Source organism: Chelon labrosus (assembly GCF_963514085.1).
Source record: "Chelon labrosus genome assembly, chromosome: 21".
Lineage (NCBI taxonomy): Eukaryota > Metazoa > Chordata > Actinopteri > Mugiliformes > Mugilidae > Chelon > Chelon labrosus.
Genome location: NC_140354.1, coordinates 24,285,061 through 24,304,007, shown reverse-complemented (window position 1 = coordinate 24,304,007; position 18,947 = coordinate 24,285,061). Strand labels below are relative to the sequence as shown.

General features: G+C 57.7%; 1 protein-coding gene across 1 annotated transcript in view; it reads right to left on the bottom strand.

Annotated features, from left to right (window-relative positions):
- The window catches only part of llgl1 (LLGL scribble cell polarity complex component 1), a 53,533-nt gene that overhangs the window by 21,538 nt on the left and 13,048 nt on the right, over positions 1-18,947 (bottom strand). The window contains 15 exon segments of the mRNA XM_084571000.1: positions 1,931-2,069; positions 2,686-2,836; positions 2,931-3,223; positions 3,317-3,421; positions 14,641-14,769; positions 14,772-14,817; positions 15,604-15,671; positions 15,876-15,938; positions 15,941-15,988; positions 15,990-16,052; positions 16,054-16,100; positions 17,346-17,500; positions 17,633-17,687; positions 17,768-17,903; positions 18,001-18,163. Of these exon segments, the coding sequence (XP_084427126.1) occupies positions 1,931-2,069; positions 2,686-2,836; positions 2,931-3,223; positions 3,317-3,421; positions 14,641-14,769; positions 14,772-14,817; positions 15,604-15,671; positions 15,876-15,938; positions 15,941-15,988; positions 15,990-16,052; positions 16,054-16,100; positions 17,346-17,500; positions 17,633-17,687; positions 17,768-17,903; positions 18,001-18,163 (1,661 nt within the window).

The following is an 18,947-nucleotide window of genomic DNA, read 5'->3' as shown; positions in this document are numbered from 1 at the left end:
TCTGCGACTCTGCGTGAGTACTGAGTAGCGAGAGAACTGTGAGTAGGCTACTGAGTAGCGTGACAGAGAAAGGGAACGATGGCGGGCCAGCCGGGGGTCTTCGGTAGAAGAAGAAGAGAAGACATTTGGAAAAACTTTAAATACACCGAAGTGGAAAATAAAACCGAATGTCTTGTGGTGAAAGATAGGGAGAAGTGCGGCAAATAGGAAATAAATAGGAAAATAAATATGTTGTAAATTCAAATCAGCGTCTTCCGTGTCTGGAATGGATGTATTCTTGAGTCTATAAGGTAACAATAATATAATAAGAACCTTGTTTGAAATAGGTTTGGCTAAAAGAAAATTTTGGTTTTGTCTATACTACAAGGTAGGCTACTTATATGGACATAAGACGCTATACACACTGGATGACTTTAGTTTATAAGGCTCTTCTTGGCTTGGTTCCCATGTATTTATGCACTTTTCTTCAGAGAACTAGAAGCCGTTATGCCCTGAGATCGAATGACATTCTGCATCTTACTGTTCCTCGTGTTCGAACTGAAATGGGTAAAAAAGCATTCAGCTTCTCTGCCCCCTCTGCTTGGAATGCCCTCCAATCTGAACTGAAAATGTCAGAACTTGTTTCACTGGAAGCTTTCCGCTCTATTTTAAAAAAACTTCAATGGAAATCGTTCAAACAGTGCCTATGTTCTTAACTTTTACTGTACCTACAACCTCTGCACTTTATTTCTCGCATCTTAAATTTTTTATATTTTCATGTTTCATCTTTTACTGGTTGTTTGTTATTGTTGTTTGTCTGTCCTGATTACCATGACGTGTGCTGCTGCCTTTCTTGGCCAGGTCACCCTTGTGAAAGAGGTCTTGATCTCAATGGGTTTTTTATCTGGTTAAATAAAGGTTATAAATAAATAAATAAATATACTGTATTGACTGGGTTAAATAGAATTGCATTACTAAAAAGAGACTAAAATACAGTTTTCATTGACTAAAACTAGACGAAAATAGTCACGGATAATTCTGACTAAAATAAGACTAAAATGCTCAGACTGTTAGTTGACTGAAACTTGACTAGACTAAAAGAGTATGAACATGACTAAAACTAATAAAAACTAAAATGACAGCTTGACACAAAGACTAGACTAAGGGCCCGTCCACACGTACGAAAACGATCTTTTTTCTCTCCGTTTCTGACGTCATCGTTTCAAGAAATATCCGCGTCCACACGGATCCGTTTCAGCTCGACCGAAAACGCTACTTCCTATTCCAGGCCTATAGGTGGCGCTGTTCCGGTTTCAGAAATTCACCAAAAATGGAGAGGAAGATGCGGAGCATGCGCACAAAGCTTGAGCGCTGTTTACAAATCGCCTTTTTTGCTCAGCGTGGTGGCACAGGAGCGTGATATGTTGCCCTAGTAACCCTAATAGGCTCAATATCTTCTCCAGCATGAAAACTAGCATGTAGTCCGCCATTGTTGTTGATGTTGTTACGAGACGCCTCGCGGGAGGTGGAAGGCTGCTCGGGAGTGTGGCGATGACGTCATCGTTTTCCCGTTTTCCCCGTCCACAAGAAAACGCAGGAGCTGCGTTTTCGAATTTCTCCACCCTGGGACCCGTTTTCAGAAAAGTGCGTTTTAGGGCAATGCGTTTACAGGATACGTCTGGACGCTCGGCCAAAACGATTAAAAAAAACTCCGTTTTGGCGTATTTGCGTTTACGTGTGGACAGGGCCTAAAACTAAAATTAAAACAGGCCGCCAAAAACAACACTACTTCACAGCAACACGGACGCCTCCGCTTGACGCCTCCGCCTCCGTCTGACGCCTCCGCCTGACGCCTCCGCCTGGACTAGTCTCGACTATAAAAAGGACAGAAAACGTCCCGGGCCCGTTGGGACTCGCTCAGTAACTCTGGGGGACGGTCCAGGGAACCCACCGTCTCTCAGGAAGGTGTCAGCGAAGCAGAGACACCGGACGACTCCGGACAGAGAGTCATCTGCAGAGCGAGGTTCGATCCTGCGCTGCACCGGGGCCACGTCCTCCTGCTCGGCCAGGGCAGCGTTGGCTTCCTGCACCTGCAGAACATTCAACATCAGCTCAGTCAGAACCCACAGGTTCTCTCGGTTCTCAAACAGACTTCCTCCAAACAATCCTTGGTCCGTCTCTAGTTCCTCATCGCTGCTCTCAGAGTCCCGTCCTGAAAGCTATGACCTAGAGGCATCAGAGGGCTCATATAAACGTAACCCTTAGAAACATTCGTGAATCTTTGACACAAAGCTCCTAAAAATAAATCAGTAATGGAGTTATGAACTGATTCTTAGTCCACCCTGTCCTGGGACATGTGGGACGTCCTGCATCAAACTGATTCATAAACATGAACCTGAACATGTGCAGCTGGCGACTGCTCAGGTAAACTAGCTTCAGTTCTGTTTTACTGTTAACATGTCAGATTAACTAACTCAGCCTGGGACAGGACGACAGCTGTACACGCTACGTTGCCATAGAAACGCGGTAGCAGTTATTACGATCACCTGATTAAAAACAGAGACACCTGTAGAAAAGACTGGAGCAGGAAACGGTGAGGGAGGAGCCTGACCACACAACGATCATCACCTGACGTTAGACCCTGATCTCTACCCCAGCCCGCCCCCTCCTGCCCCCCCTCCTGGCCCCCTCCTGCCCCCCCCTCACCTTGCTGGTGGGCGTGCTGACGGACCGCTTCTTTCCAGACACTCTGCTCTTGCGGATCCGTCTGAAACTCTGCCGTAGAGACTTTTTCAGGGACTTGACTCGGGACAGAGGTCCCTCCATGGCCAGCGAGTCGTTGGGGTGCAGGGTGCACCTACACAACAGATTCATTCATGTGAAAGTGTCCCGGTGAGGGGGAGGACAGCCAAAAGACAAGAAGAGCTCTTTAATACTGTTTAATATCAGACCTGGCCAGCACAGCGTTTCTTCTGTGGTAGTCAAACAGTCCGAAGCCGTGACTGGTCCCGAAGGCGATCAGGTTCCACTCGGCGTGCAGCGCCACGGCGGTGACGGAGGCGGGGGGCAGACACTGCACCAGCACCAGGGGCTGGAAGCCCGGGGGGAAGGGGGCGGGTTTGAGGCGCGGCTCCAGCCGGTCGTGGCCCTTCCAGGTGAACCCCTCCCTGTCCTGCAGCAGATCCATCACCGACACGTCCACCAGGTGGTCCGAGCGCTCGTCACTCAGACCCAGAACCATCACCTGGAGACAGGAAGTCAACAAACGGACTGCAGAGGTTCAGACTCTGATCAGGAGGCAGCGTTCAAACCCCCCGTACCCCCCACTGGTCTTCACCTGTCCCGCCGTCCCAGCCACCACCAGCTTGCTGCTGTATTTACACAGACTGATCTTCTGGATGCCGAGTCTGGGGTCGTCACTGTACGGGTCAAAGCAGCCCACCTGCACACACACACAGAGAGACACACACACACACACACACACACAGACACAGAGACAGAGACACACACAGAGACACACACACAGAGAGACACACAGAGACAGAGACACAGAGACAGAGACACACACAGAGACACACACACACACAGAGAGACACACACACACAGAGACACAGAGACACACACAGAGACACAGAAACACACATTAATTTAGTTCAACCACACACCAGCATGGTCCATCACAGGGGACAGACTGTAACCTGTCCAGCACAGGGGACAGACAGTAACCTGTCCATCACAGAGGCCACGCCCCTTCATGAGCCCTGATTTAAAGGGAGGGTTTATCTCGAGAGAACAGTCTGTTTAAGCTGCAGGTCTACGGTCTGACTGGTTCTGGTGGTGGAGCCTCTAGTGGCTGGTTCTGGTGGTGGAGCCCCTAGAGGACGGTTCTGGTGGTGGAGCCTCTAGTGACTGGTTCTGGTGGTGGAGCCCCTAGTGACTGGTTCTGGTGGTGGAGCCCCTAGTGACTGGTTCTGGTGGTGGAGCCTCTAGTGACTGGTTCTGGTGGTGGAGCCTCTAGTGGCTGGTTCTGGTGGTGGAGCCCCTAGAGGACGGTTCTGGTGGTGGAGCCTCTAGTGGCTGGTTCTGGTGGTGGAGCCCCTAGTGACCGGTTCTGGTGGTGGAGCCCCTAGTGGCTGGTTCTGGTGGTGGAGCCCCTAGTGGACGGTTCTGGTGGTGGAGCCCCTAGTGACTGGTTCTGGTGGTGGAGCCCCTAGAGGACGGTTCTGGTGGTGGAGCCCCTAGTGGCCGGTTCTGGTGGTGGAGCCCCTAGTGACCGGTTCTGGTGGTGGAGCCCCTAGAGGACGGTTCTGGTGGTGGAGCCCCTAGTGGCCGGTTCTGGTGGTGGAGCCCCTAGTGGCCGGTTCTGGTGGTGGAGCCCCTAGTGGACGGTTCTGGTGGTGGAGCCCCTAGAGGACGGTTCTGGTGGTCGAACCTCTAGTGACCGGTTCTGGTGGTGGAGCCCCTAGAGGACGGTTCTGGTGGTGGAGCCTCTAGTGACTGGTTCTGGTGGTGGAGCCCCTAGAGGACGGTTCTGGTGGTGGAGCCCCTAGAGGACGGTTCTGGTGGTGGAGCCTCTAGTGACTGGTTCTGGTGGTGGAGCCCCTAGTGACTGGTTCTGGTGGTGGAGCCTCTAGTGGACGGTTCTGGTGGTGGAGCCTCTAGTGGACGGTTCTGGTGGTGGAGCCCCTAGTGACTGGTTCTGGTGGTGGAGCCTCTAGTGACTGGTTCTGGTGGTGGAGCCCCTAGTGACTGGTTCTGGTGGTGGAGCCCCTAGAGGACGGTTCTGGTGGTGGAGCCCCTAGTGACTGGTTCTGGTGGTGGAGCCTCTAGTGGCTGGTTCTGGTGGTGGAGCCCCTAGTGACTGGTTCTGGTGGTGGAGCCCCTAGTGGACGGTTCTGGTGGTGGAGCCCCTAGTGACTGGTTCTGGTGGTGGAGCCTCTAGTGACCGGTTCTGGTAGTGGAGCCTCTAGAGGACGGTTCTGGTGGTGGAGCCCCTAGTGGCCGGTTCTGGTGGTGGAGCCTCTAGAGGACGGTTCTGGTGGTGGAGCCCCTAGTGGACGGTTCTGGTGGTGGAGCCCCTAGTGGCCGGTTCTGGTGGTGGAGCCCCTAGTGGACGGTTCTGGTGGTGGAGCCTCTAGTGACTGGTTCTGGTGGTGGAGCCTCTAGTGACTGGTTCTGGTGGTGGAGCCTCTAGAGGACGGTTCTGGTGGTGGAGCCTCTAGTGACTGGTTCTGGTGGTGGAGCCTCTAGTGGACGGTTCTGGTGGTGGAGCCCCTAGTGGCTGGTTCTGGTGGTGGAGCCTCTAGTGGCTGGTTCTGGTGGTGGAGCCTCTAGTGGACGGTTCTGGTGGTGGAGCCCCTAGAGGACGGTTCTGGTGGTGGAGCCTCTAGTGACTGTTTCTGGTGGTGGAGCCTCTAGAGGACGGTTCTGGTGGTGGAGCCCCTAGTGGACGGTTCTGGTGGTGGAGCCCCTAGAGGACGGTTCTGGTGGTGGAGCCCCTAGTGGACGGTTCTGGTGGTGGAGCCTCTAGAGGACGGTTCTGGTGGTGGAGCCCCTAGTGGCTGGTTCTGGTGGTGGAGCCTCTAGAGGACGGTTCTGGTGGTGGAGCCTCTAGTGACTGGTTCTGGTGGTGGAGCCTCTAGTGGACGGTTCTGGTGGTGGAGCCCCTAGAGGACGGTTCTGGTGGTGGAGCCTCTAGTGACTGGTTCTGGTGGTGGAGCCTCTAGAGGACGGTTCTGGTGGTGGAGCCTCTAGTGGACGGTTCTGGTGGTGGAGCCTCTAGAGGACGGTTCTGGTGGTGGAGCCCCTAGTGACTGGTTCTGGTGGTGGAGGCCCTAGTGGCCGGTTCTGGTGGTGGAGCCTCTAGAGGACGGTTCTGGTGGTGGAGCCCCTACTGGCCGGTTCTGGTGGTGGAGCCTCTAGTGGCCGGTTCTGGTGGTGGAGCCTCTAGTGGCTGGTTCTGGTGGTGGAGGCCCTAGTGGCCGGTTCTGGTGGTGGAGCCTCTAGAGGACGGTTCTGGTGGTGGAGCCCCTACTGGCCGGTTCTGGTGGTGGAGCCTCTAGTGGCCGGTTCTGGTGGTGGAGCCTCTAGTGGCTGGTTCTGGTGGTGGAGGCCCTAGTGGCCGGTTCTGGTGGTGGAGCCTCTAGAGGACGGTTCTGGTGGTGGAGCCCCTAGTGGCTGGTTCTGGTGGTGGAGGCCCTAGTGGCCGGTTCTGGTGGTGGAGCCTCTAGAGGACGGTTCTGGTGGTGGAGCCCCTACTGGCCGGTTCTGGTGGTGGAGCCTCTAGTGGCCGGTTCTGGTGGTGGAGCCTCTAGTGGCCGGTTCTGGTGGTGGAGCCTCTAGAGGACGGTTCTGGTGGTGGAGCCTCTAGTGGACGGTTCTGGTGGTGGAGCCTCTAGTGACTGGTTCTGGTGGTGGAGCCTCTAGTGGCTGGTTCTGGTGGTGGAGCCCCTAGAGGACGGTTCTGGTGGTGGAGCCTCTAGTGGCTGGTTCTGTTGGTGGAGCCCCTAGTGACTGGTTCTGGTGGTGGAGCCTCTAGTGGCTGGTTCTGGTGGTGGAGCCTCTAGTGGCTGGTTCTGGTGGTGGAGCCCCTAGAGGACGGTTCTGGTGGTGGAGCCTCTAGTGGCTGGTTCTGGTGGTGGAGCCCCTAGAGGAAGGTTCTGGTGGTGGAGCCTCTAGTGGCTGGTTCTGGTGGTGGAGCCCCTAGTGACTGGTTCTGGTGGTGGAGCCCCTAGAGGACGGTTCTGGTGGTGGAGCCTCTAGTGACTGGTTCTGGTGGTGGAGCCCCTAGAGGACGGTTCTGGTGGTGGAGCCCCTAGAGGACGGTTCTGGTGGTGGAGCCCCTAGTGACCGGTTCTGGTGGTGGAGCCCCTAGTGGACGGTTCTGGTGGTGGAGCCCCTAGTGGACGGATCTGGGGGTGGAGCCCCTAGTGGCCGGTTCTGGTGGTGGAGCCCCTAGAGGACGGTTCTGGTGGTGGAGCCTCTAGTGACCGGTTCTGGTGGTGGAGCCCCTAGAGGACGGTTCTGGTGGTGGAGCCTCTAGTGACTGGTTCTGGTGGTGGAGCCTCTAGTGACTGGTTCTGGTGGTGGAGCCCCTAGAGGACGGTTCTGGTGGTGGAGCCCCTAGAGGACGGTTCTGGTGGTGGAGCCTCTAGTGACTGGTTCTGGTGGTGGAGCCTCTAGTGGACGGTTCTGGTGGTGGAGCCCCTAGTGACTGGTTCTGGTGGTGGAGCCTCTAGTGACTGGTTCTGGTGGTGGAGCCCCTAGTGACTGGTTCTGGTGGTGGAGCCTCTAGTGGACGGTTCTGGTGGTGGAGCCCCTAGTGACCGGTTCTGGTGGTGGAGCCCCTAGTGGACGGTTCTGGTGGTGGAGCCTCTAGTGACTGGTTCTGGTGGTGGAGCCCCTAGAGGACGGTTCTGGTGGTGGAGCCCCTAGTGACTGGTTCTGGTGGTGGAGCCTCTAGTGGCTGGTTCTGGTGGTGGAGCCCCTAGTGACTGGTTCTGGTGGTGGAGCCTCTAGTGACTGGTTCTGGTGGTGGAGCCCCTAGTGGACGGTTCTGGTGGTGGAGCCCCTAGTGACTGGTTCTGGTGGTGGAGCCTCTAGTGACTGGTTCTGGTGGTGGAGCCTCTAGTGACCGGTTCTGGTGGTGGAGCCTCTAGATGACGGTTCTGGTGGTGGAGCCCCTAGTGGCCGGTTCTGGTGGTGGAGCCCCTAGTGGCCGGTTCTGGTGGTGGAGCCTCTAGTGGCCGGTTCTGGTGGTGGAGCCTCTAGTGACTGGTTCTGGTGGTGGAGCCTCTAGAGGACGGTTCTGGTGGTGGAGCCTCTAGAGGACGGTTCTGGTGGTGGAGCCTCTAGTGGACGGTTCTGGTGGTGGAGCCTCTAGAGGACGGTTCTGGTGGTGGAGCCCCTAGAGGCCGGTTCTGGTGGTGGAGCCCCTAGAGGCCGGTTCTGGTGGTGGAGCCCCTAGTGGCCGGTTCTGGTGGTGGAGCCTCTAGAGGACGGTTCTGGTGGTGGAGCCTCTAGTGACTGGTTCTGGTGGTGGAGCCTCTAGTGGACGGTTCTGGTGGTGGAGCCTCTAGAGGACGGTTCTGGTGGTGGAGCCTCTAGTGGACGGTTCTGGTGGTGGAGCCTCTAGTGGACGGTTCTGGTGGTGGAGCCTCTAGAGGACGGTTCTGGTGGTGGAGCTCCTAGTTGCCGGTTCTGGTGGTGGAGCCTCTAGAGGCCGGTTCTGGTGGTGGAGCCCCTAGTGGCCGGTTCTGGTGGTGGAGCCTCTAGTGGCCGGTTCTGGTGGTGGAGCACCTAGTGACTGGTTCTGGTGGTGGAGCCTCTAGAGGACGGTTCTGGTGGTGGAGCCCCTAGAGGACGGTTCTGGTGGTGGAGCCCCTAGTGGCCGGTTCTGGTGGTGGAGCCTCTAGTGGCCGGTTCGGGTGGTGGAGCCTCTAGTGACTGGTTCTGGTGGTGGAGCCTCTAGAGGACGGTTCTGGTGGTGGAGCCTCTAGTGACTGGTTCTGGTGGTGGAGCCTCTAGTGGACGGTTCTGGTGGTGGAGCCTCTAGAGGACGGTTCTGGTGGTGGAGCCCCTAGTGGACGGTTCTGGACGGTTCTGGTGGTGGAGCCTCTAGTGACCGGTTCTGGTGGTGGAGCCCCTAGTGGCCGGTTCTGGTGGTGGAGCCTCTAGTGGACGGTTCTGGTGGTGGAGCCCCTAGTGGACGGTTCTGGTGGTGGAGCCCCTAGTGGCCGGTTCTGGTGGTGGAGCCTCTAGAGGACGGTTCTGGTGGTGGAGCCCCTAGTGGACGGTTCTGGACGGTTCTGGTGGTGGAGCCTCTAGTGACCGGTTCTGGTGGTGGAGCCCCTAGTGACTGGTTCTGGTGGTGGAGCCCCTAGAGGACGGTTCTGGTGGTGGAGCCTCTAGTGACTGGTTCTGGTGGTGGAGCCCCTAGAGGACGGTTCTGGTGGTGGAGCCCCTAGTGACTGGTTCTGGTGGTGGAGCCTCTAGTGGACGGTTCTGGTGGTGGAGCCCCTAGTGACTGGTTCTGGTGGTGGAGCCCCTAGAGGACGGTTCTGGTGGTGGAGCCCCTAGTGACTGGTTCTGGTGGTGGAGCCCCTAGTGACTGGTTCTGGTGGTGGAGCCCCTAGAGGACGGTTCTGGTGGTGGAGCCTCTAGTGACTGGTTCTGGTGGTGGAGCCCCTAGTGGACGGTTCTGGTGGTGGAGCCCCTAGTGGACGGTTCTGGTGGTGGAGCCCCTAGAGGACGGTTCCGGTGGTGGAGCCCCTAGTGGACGGTTCTGGTGGTGGAGCCCCTAGTGGCCGGTTCTGGTGGTGGAGCCTTTAGAGGACGGTTCTGGTGGTGGAGCCCCTAGTGGACGGTTCTGGACGGTTCTGGTGGTGGAGCCTCTAGTGACCGGTTCTGGTGGTGGAGCCCCTAGTGACTGGTTCTGGTGGTGGAGCCCCTAGAGGACGGTTCTGGTGGTGGAGCCTCTAGTGACTGGTTCTGGTGGTGGAGCCCCTAGAGGACGGTTCTGGTGGTGGAGCCTCTAGTGGACGGTTCTGGTGGTGGAGCCCCTAGAGGACGGTTCTGGTGGTGGAGCCTCTAGTGACTGGTTCTGGTGGTGGAGCCCCTAGAGGACGGTTCTGGTGGTGGAGCCCCTAGTGGACGGTTCTGGACGGTTCTGGTGGTGGAGCCTCTAGTGACCGGTTCTGGTGGTGGAGCCCCTAGTGGCCGGTTCTGGTGGTGGAGCCTCTAGTGGACGGTTCTGGTGGTGGAGCCCCTAGTGGACGGTTCTGGTGGTGGAGCCCCTAGTGGCCGGTTCTGGTGGTGGAGCCTCTAGAGGACGGTTCTGGTGGTGGAGCCCCTAGTGGACGGTTCTGGACGGTTCTGGTGGTGGAGCCTCTAGTGACCGGTTCTGGTGGTGGAGCCCCTAGTGACTGGTTCTGGTGGTGGAGCCCCTAGAGGACGGTTCTGGTGGTGGAGCCTCTAGTGACTGGTTCTGGTGGTGGAGCCCCTAGAGGACGGTTCTGGTGGTGGAGCCCCTAGTGACTGGTTCTGGTGGTGGAGCCTCTAGTGGACGGTTCTGGTGGTGGAGCCCCTAGTGACTGGTTCTGGTGGTGGAGCCCCTAGAGGACGGTTCTGGTGGTGGAGCCCCTAGTGACTGGTTCTGGTGGTGGAGCCCCTAGTGACTGGTTCTGGTGGTGGAGCCCCTAGAGGACGGTTCTGGTGGTGGAGCCTCTAGTGACTGGTTCTGGTGGTGGAGCCCCTAGTGGACGGTTCTGGTGGTGGAGCCCCTAGTGGACGGTTCTGGTGGTGGAGCCCCTAGAGGACGGTTCCGGTGGTGGAGCCCCTAGTGGACGGTTCTGGTGGTGGAGCCCCTAGTGGCCGGTTCTGGTGGTGGAGCCTTTAGAGGACGGTTCTGGTGGTGGAGCCCCTAGTGGACGGTTCTGGACGGTTCTGGTGGTGGAGCCTCTAGTGACCGGTTCTGGTGGTGGAGCCCCTAGTGACTGGTTCTGGTGGTGGAGCCCCTAGAGGACGGTTCTGGTGGTGGAGCCTCTAGTGACTGGTTCTGGTGGTGGAGCCCCTAGAGGACGGTTCTGGTGGTGGAGCCTCTAGTGGACGGTTCTGGTGGTGGAGCCCCTAGAGGACGGTTCTGGTGGTGGAGCCTCTAGTGACTGGTTCTGGTGGTGGAGCCCCTAGAGGACGGTTCTGGTGGTGGAGCCCCTAGTGGACGGTTCTGGACGGTTCTGGTGGTGGAGCCTCTAGTGACCGGTTCTGGTGGTGGAGCCCCTAGTGGCCGGTTCTGGTGGTGGAGCCTCTAGTGGACGGTTCTGGTGGTGGAGCCCCTAGTGGACGGTTCTGGTGGTGGAGCCCCTAGTGGCCGGTTCTGGTGGTGGAGCCTCTAGTGGACGGTTCTGGTGGTGGAGCCCCTAGTGGACGGTTCTGGACGGTTCTGGTGGTGGAGCCTCTAGTGACCGGTTCTGGTGGTGGAGCCCCTAGTGACTGGTTCTGGTGGTGGAGCCCCTAGAGGACGGTTCTGGTGGTGGAGCCTCTAGTGACTGGTTCTGGTGGTGGAGCCCCTAGAGGACGGTTCTGGTGGTGGAGCCCCTAGTGACTGGTTCTGGTGGTGGAGCCTCTAGTGGACGGTTCTGGTGGTGGAGCCCCTAGTGACTGGTTCTGATGGTGGAGCCCCTAGAGGACGGTTCTGGTGGTGGAGCCCCTAGTGACTGGTTCTGGTGGTGGAGCCCCTAGTGACTGGTTCTGGTGGTGGAGCCCCTAGAGGACGGTTCTGGTGGTGGAGCCTCTAGTGACTGGTTCTGGTGGTGGAGCCCCTAGTGGACGGTTCTGGTGGTGGAGCCCCTAGTGGACGGTTCTGGTGGTGGAGCCCCTAGAGGACGGTTCCGGTGGTGGAGCCCCTAGTGGACGGTTCTGGTGGTGGAGCCCCTAGTGGCCGGTTCTGGTGGTGGAGCCTTTAGAGGACGGTTCTGGTGGTGGAGCCCCTAGTGGACGGTTCTGGACGGTTCTGGTGGTGGAGCCTCTAGTGACCGGTTCTGGTGGTGGAGCCCCTAGTGACTGGTTCTGGTGGTGGAGCCCCTAGAGGACGGTTCTGGTGGTGGAGCCTCTAGTGACTGGTTCTGGTGGTGGAGCCCCTAGAGGACGGTTCTGGTGGTGGAGCCTCTAGTGGACGGTTCTGGTGGTGGAGCCCCTAGAGGACGGTTCTGGTGGTGGAGCCTCTAGTGACTGGTTCTGGTGGTGGAGCCCCTAGTGGCCGGTTCTGGTGGTGGAGCCTCTAGAGGACGGTTCTGGTGGTGGAGCCCCTAGTGGACGGTTCTGGTGGTGGAGCCCCTAGTGACTGGTTCTGGTGGTGGAGCCTCTAGAGGACGGTTCTGGTGGTGGAGCCCCTAGAGGACGGTTCTGGTGGTGGAGCCCCTAGTGGCCGGTACTGGTGGTGGAGCCCCTAGAGGACGGTTCTGGTGGTGGAGCCCCTAGTGGACGGTTCTGGTGGTGGAGCCCCTAGTGGACGGTTCTGGTGGTGGAGCCCCTAGTGGAAGGTTCTGGTGGTGGAGCCTCTAGTGGACGGTTCCGGTGGTGGAGCCCCTAGAGGACGGTTCTGGTGGTGGAGCCCCTAGTGGACGGTTCTGGTGGTGGAGCCCCTAGTGGCTGGTTCTGGTGGTGGAGCCTCTAGTGGACGGTTCTGGTGGTGGAGCCCCTAGTGACTGGTTCTGGTGGTGGAGCCTCTAGTGACCGGTTCTGGTGGTGGAGCCTCTAGAGGACGGTTCTGGTGGTGGAGCCCCTAGTGGACGGTTCTGGACGGTTCTGGTGGTGGAGCCCCTAGTGGACGGTTCTGGTGGTGGAGCCCCTAGTGACTGGTTCTGGTGGTGGAGCCTCTAGAGGACGGTTCTGGTGGTGGAGCCCCTAGAGGACGGTTCTGGGACGGTTCTGGTGGTGGAGCCCCTAGTGGACGGTTCTGGTGGTGGAGCCCCTAGTGGACGGTTCTGGTGGTGGAGCCCCTAGTGGAAGGTTCTGGTGGTGGAGCCTCTAGTGGACGGTTCCGGTGGTGGAGCCCCTAGAGGACGGTTCTGGTGGTGGAGCCCCTAGTGGACGGTTCTGGTGGTGGAGCCCCTAGTGGACGGTCCTGTGGGTGGAGCCCCTAGTGGACGGTTCTGGTGGTGGAGCCTCTAGTGACTGGTTCTGGTGGTGGAGCCTCTAGTGGACGGTTCTGGTGGTGGAGCCCCTAGTGACCTGTTCTGGTGGTGGAGCCCCTAGAGGACGGTTCTGGTGGTGGAGCCCCTAGTGGACGGTTCTGGTGGTGGAGCCTCAAGTGGACGGTTCTGGTGGTGGAGCCCCTAGTGGCCGGTTCTGGTGGTGGAGCCTCAAGTGGACGGTTCTGGTGGTGGAGCCCCTAGTGGACGGTTCTGGTGGTGGAGCCCCTAGTGACTGGTTCTGGTGGTGGAGCCTCAAGTGGACGGTTCTGGTGGTGGAGCCCCTAGTGGACGGTTCTGGTGGTGGAGCCCCTAGTGGAAGGTTCTGGTGGTGGAGCCCCTAGTGGAAGGTTCTGGTGGTGGAGCCTCTAGTGGACGGTTCCGGTGGTGGAGCCCCTAGAGGACGGTTCCGGTGGTGGAGCCCCTAGTGGACGGTTCTGGTGGTGGAGCCCCTAGTGGACGGTTCTGGTGGTGGAGCCCCTAGTGGAAGGTTCCGGTGGTGGAGCCTCTAGTGGACGGTTCCGGTGGTGGAGCCCCTAGAGGACGGTTCTGGTGGTGGAGCCCCTAGTGGACGGTTCTGGTGGTGGAGCCCCTAGTGGACGGTCCTGTGGGTGGAGCCCCTAGTGGACGGTTCTGGTGGTGGAGCCTCTAGTGACTGGTTCTGGTGGTGGAGCCTCTAGTGGACGGTTCTGGTGGTGGAGCCCCTAGTGACCTGTTCTGGTGGTGGAGCCCCTAGAGGACGGTTCTGGTGGTGGAGCCCCTAGTGGAACGGTTCTGGTGGTGGAGCCTCAAGTGGACGGTTCTGGTGGTGGAGCCCCTAGTGGCCGGTTCTGGTGGTGGAGCCTCAAGTGGACGGTTCTGGTGGTGGAGCCCCTAGTGGACGGTTCTGGTGGTGGAGCCCCTAGTGACTGGTTCTGGTGGTGGAGCCTCAAGTGGACGGTTCTGGTGGTGGAGCCCCTAGTGGACCGTAGAGGAACTGCATCCTGTCGGTTTCATGTTTCAGCCTCAAAAACATCCAGAACTTTATAACTTTATAATCATTTAACTCGAACGCTGACGTTTCACCATAAAACAGAAGCTGTAGTGAACGTATCTACGACGACCAAGAAGCTTTTAGTTCTGAAATGTTCTAAATATTTGGTCTCAAACTCTTTCCTCCTCCCCCTCCTCCTCCTCCTCCTCCCCCTCCTCCTCCTCCCCCTCCTCCCCCTCATGCTCAGCAAACATTAATCTCTCTCTCTGGAGGAATTCAGACGGGAGGCAGTGTCTCCTCAGAACAACGAGCAGTAGAGAGAGAGAGAGAGAGAGAGGGCTGAGCTTCACGTCTGGTTTTCATTACGGACGAGAAAAAAGGGAAAAGCTCTTCATCACATGTGAGACTGCATTCCTGAACATGCAGCTCTGTTACCACAGGATGAGGAGGAGGGGGAGGAGGAGGAGGAGGAGGAGGAGGGGGAGGAGGGGGGAGGAGTAGGAGGAGTAGGAGGAGGAAGAGGAGAAGGGAGAGAGGAGGGAGAGGAGGAGGAGGAGGAGGAGGAGGGGGAGGGGGATAAGGAACATGCAGCTCTGTTACCACAGGATGGGAGGAGGAGGAGGAGGAGGAGGGAGAGTGAGGAGGAGGAGGGGGGAGGAGTAGGAGGAGTAGGAGGAGGAAGAGGAGAAGGGAGAGGAGGGAGAGGAGGAGGAGGGGGGAGGAGTAGGAGGAGTAGGAGGAGGAAGAGGAGAAGGGAGAGGAGGGAGAGGAGGAGGAGGAAGAGGAGGAGGAGAGAGGAGGAGAAGGAGGAGGAGGAAGAGGAGGAGGAGGAGGAGGAGGAGGAGAGCCTGCTGGTTTACGTCTCCAACTCTTCTCTCGTCTCCGTTTCCTCTAAATCAGTTCATTTAGATTCTGACCATTAAAGCGTTGAAGGCCAAACACATGAGACCCATCAGGACCCGGGGGGGGGGGGGCGGGGGGGGGTTAGCTCCTCCTCACCTTCCTGAACGGAGGCCATTCCTCCTCCTGCTGCATGTCGGGGTCGTCGCTAGGGTCCTGAGGGTCGTCGCTAGGGTCACAGTCGGTGTGGAAGACGTTGGCCGTGCTGAGTTTGTAGAGCGGAGTGAGAGAGCCACACCGGACGCGTCCCAGAAACGCACCGTCCCGTCCTCATGCCTGAAAACAGCACACACACACACACACACACACACACCTATGGTCAGGCAGCTCTGAGCTAACAGGCTAACAGGCTAACGGCTAACGCTAGCTAATGAGAGTAGAACCAGTCTGTTAAAGATGAATCATCAGAACTGATCAGACCACCAACCACAATGTGTGTTAGTGTGTGTTAGTGTGTGTTAGTGTGTGTGTGTGTGTGGGTGTGTTAATGTGTGTGTGTGTGTTAGTGTGTGTGTGTGTGTGTGTGTGTTAGTGTTAGTGTGTGTTAGTGTGTGTGTGTTAGTGTGTGTGTGTGTGTTAGAGTGTGTGTGTGTGTGTTAGTGTGTGTGTGTTAGTGTGTGTTAGTGTGTGTTAGTGTGTGTTAGTGTGTGTGTGTGTGTGTTAGTGTGTGTGTGTGTGTGTTAGTGTGTTGTGTGTGGTGTGTGTTAGTGTGTGTGTGTGTGTTAGTGTGTGTTAGTGTGTGTGTGTGTTAGTGTGTGTGTGTTAGTGTGTGTTAGTGTGTGTGTGTGTGTGTGTGTTAGTGTGTGGTGTGTGTGTTAGTGTGTGTTAGTGTGTGTGTGTGTGTGTTAGTGTGTGTGTGTGTGTTAGTGTGTGTGTTAGTGTGTGTGTGTGTGTGTGTGTGTGTTAGTGTGTGTGTGTGTGTGTTAGTGTGTGTGTGTTAGTGTGTGTGTGTGTGTGTTAGTGTGTGTTAGTGTGTGTGTGTGTGTTAGTGTGTGTGTGTTAGTGTGTGTGTGTTAGTGTGTGTGTGTGTGTTAGTGTGTGTGTGTGTGTGTGTGCAGATACCCCGTCAGCAGCAGCTCTTGTAGTTTGGGTGGAGCAGCCAGATTCCTCCCTCCACATATCGGCCAGCTCTGCAGAGACAGAGGGGACAGTTAGGACAGTTAGGACAGTGAGGACAGTTAGGACAGTTAGGGCTGTCCTGCTCCTCTACACACATCTAACTACACATTATACACAAAGAGAGGACATGTACAGGAGGAGGTGTGTGTTGTGGACGGTGAAGGGACACAGCTCGTCCACACCGTGACCTCCAAACAACAAAGCGGCGTCCTGACCCTGTGCGTGTGCTGCCGGCCCTGCTGAGCTCGTCCCGCGTGGACCAGACGCTCCCAGAGTTTTGGGCGGGGACGCTGGAGACGTGGCAGGAGCAGGTGATGGCCGAGGAGTGGGAGAGGAGCCAGGTAAGGAGGGGGCAGGGTGGGCCAGCCGGGGGACAGCAGGTCAACCACCACCGAGCTCCTCCTCCAGGAGGACCACCACCGCAGAGGGCTCGTCAAACTCTGTCAGGACAGGGGGACGGGGGGGGACGGGGGGGGGACGGAGGGGGACGGAGGGGGACGGGAGGGGGATGGGGAGGACGGGGAGAGGACAAGGAGAGGACGGGGAGGGACAAGGAGGACGTTAGGACGGAGCTGGGACCACACCCCCTCCATCCACCCCTCCATCCACCCCTCCCTCCCTCCATCATCCATCCATCCATCCCTCCCTCCCTCCATCCATCCATCCATCCATCCCTCCCTCCCTCCATCCATCCATCCCTCCACCCATCCACCCATCCATCCCTCCATCCCTCCCTCCACCCATCCATCCATCCATCCCTCCCTCCCTCCCTCCCTCCATCCATCCCTCCATCCCTCCATCCCTCCACCCATCCATCATCCCTCCCTCCCTCCCTCCCTCCACCCCTCCATCCATCCCTCCATCCACCCATCCATCATCCCTCCCTCCCTCCCTCCACCCCTCCCTCCATCCACCCATCCCTCCCTCCCTCCATCATCCATCCATCCATCCCTCCCTCCCTCCCTCCATCCATCCCTCCATCCCTCCATCCCTCCACCCATCCATCATCCCTCCCTCCCTCCCTCCCTCCACCCCTCCATCCATCCCTCCATCCACCCATCCATCATCCCTCCCTCCCTCCCTCCACCCCTCCCTCCATCCACCCCTCCCTCCATCCACCCCTCCCTCCCTCCATCATCCATCCATCCATCCCTCCCTCCCTCCATCCATCCACCCCTCCATCCCTCCACCCCTCCATCCCTCCATCCATCCACCCCTCCATCCATCCCTCCCTCCCTCCATCATCCATCCCTCCCTCCCTCCATCCATCATCCCTCCCTCCCTCCACCCATCCACCCATCCATCCCTCCATCCCTCCCTCCACCCATCCATCCATCCCTCCCTCCCTCCCTCCCTCCCTCCATCCATCCCTCCATCCCTCCATCCCTCCACCCATCCATCATCCCTCCCTCCCTCCCTCCCTCCACCCCTCCATCCATCCCTCCATCCACCCATCCATCATCCCTCCCTCCCTCCCTCCACCCCTCCCTCCATCCACCCCTCCCTCCACCCATCCCTCCCTCCATCCATCCATCCATCCCTCCCTCCCTCCATCCATCCATCCATCCATCCCTCCATCCCTCCATCCATCCCTCCATCCACCCATCCATCATCCCTCCCTCCCTCCCTCCACCCCTCCCTCCATCCACCCCTCCCTCCCTCCCTCCCTCCCTCCACCCATCCACCTCTCTCTGGATCCACGTTGTGGACGGTGAAGAAGTCAATCACTCTGGAGGTGAAGTCCAGGGTGACGTGGTCCTTGTCCTGCTGGACGGTGAGACAGTGTCTGTCCCCATAACTGGCTCTGGGCATCCCTCCACTGTACAACAGCACCGGGGACCTGGAGCAAGACAATGTTTAGTCTGAGAGACGCCACAATATCAGGTCTGGAGGACACACTTCTTCTTCTTCTTCTTCTTCTGTCCTGATGTAAACACAGACTGATCCGGCGGCCATGTTGGCTCTCACTCACCCTGACTGCGTGGTCCTCCACAGGATCTTACTGATGGCTTTACAGGGGAACGGACCTGTGGACCACAAACACACGTCACTGCTCTCTGAGCTCTGAGAACAACGTTCCTCAGACGTTCACCGCCGGCGTTCTCACCGTAGGGGATGGTGGAGGACGCCGCCTGGTGGTTGTAGGCGTTGCCGTTGGTAACCGTCCACACCGAGTAGCCGCCGTCGTTATGGGAACAGACAAACAGGTTCCCAGATCGTTCCCAGACCAGGCTCTCCAGCTGCTGTGGGTTCACGCACAAACACGTCAAGAACACCAGAACATCAGAACATGAGAACCGGTGGAGTCGACGCTCAGGGAGGTTCCGTCGGGTTCGGTACCTGCTTTCCCAGGAACAGCTGGTCTGCTCGCCGGCGCCTCAGGTCCCACAGAACCACCAGGCCTCGGCTGTAGCCAATCAGAATCTTCCCCGGCTGCTGAGGATGTTCCTGCAGAGATTCCACCGGTCCTAAAGACTTCCCACACCTGTAGTCGTCTGGAAGGCTGGAACACAGAACGTGACCCGGTACCGTTACCACGGAGGAACCGAGAGGTTTGAATCCTTAAAACTGAATCTGAAGACGAGCATCAGAACCAGAACAGCATCAGTACCTGGACTAACCCAGTCCAGTCTGATGGTTGGTTGGTGGTCACAACCTGGAGAGACTCTATAGATGATGCTAATGGTGATGCTAACAGCTAGCATGTGTCTAAAACTAAAGCAGCTCTCAGTGCTAAGTGTTAGCGACCGTTAGCTGATGAATAATTAAAGCAGACTCTATGATGATGATGATGATGATGATGATGACAGGATGAATAAAGTTAAACATGATTAATGATTATTATTTAGACCTGAAGGACGAATCATCTGCTGATCTAGTTCATGTTAATGATGAAGGATCCAGGTCACTTCCTGTTCCTCTGAACACGTTAAAGAACCACAAGAACCACAAGAACCTGAAAGAGACGTTCTGCTGAGGAGGAGGAGGAAGAAGAAGAAGGGAGAGGAGGACGAAGAGAAGGAAGAAGAAGAAAAGAAAGAGGGAGGAGTGGAAGAAAAGATGATGAAGACGAGAAGAAGACAAAAAATAATAGGGAGGAGGAGGAGTAGGAGGAAGAGGAGGAGAGAGAGAGAGAGAGAGGAGGAGGAGGAGGAGGAGGAGGAGGAGGAGGAGGAGGAGGAGGAGGAGGAGGAGGAGGAAGAGGAGGAGGAAGAGGAGGAGGAGGAAGAGGAGGAGGAGATCCTCTCCGGAAACAGAGCAAAACAAAACGTTCCATTGTCTCTGTC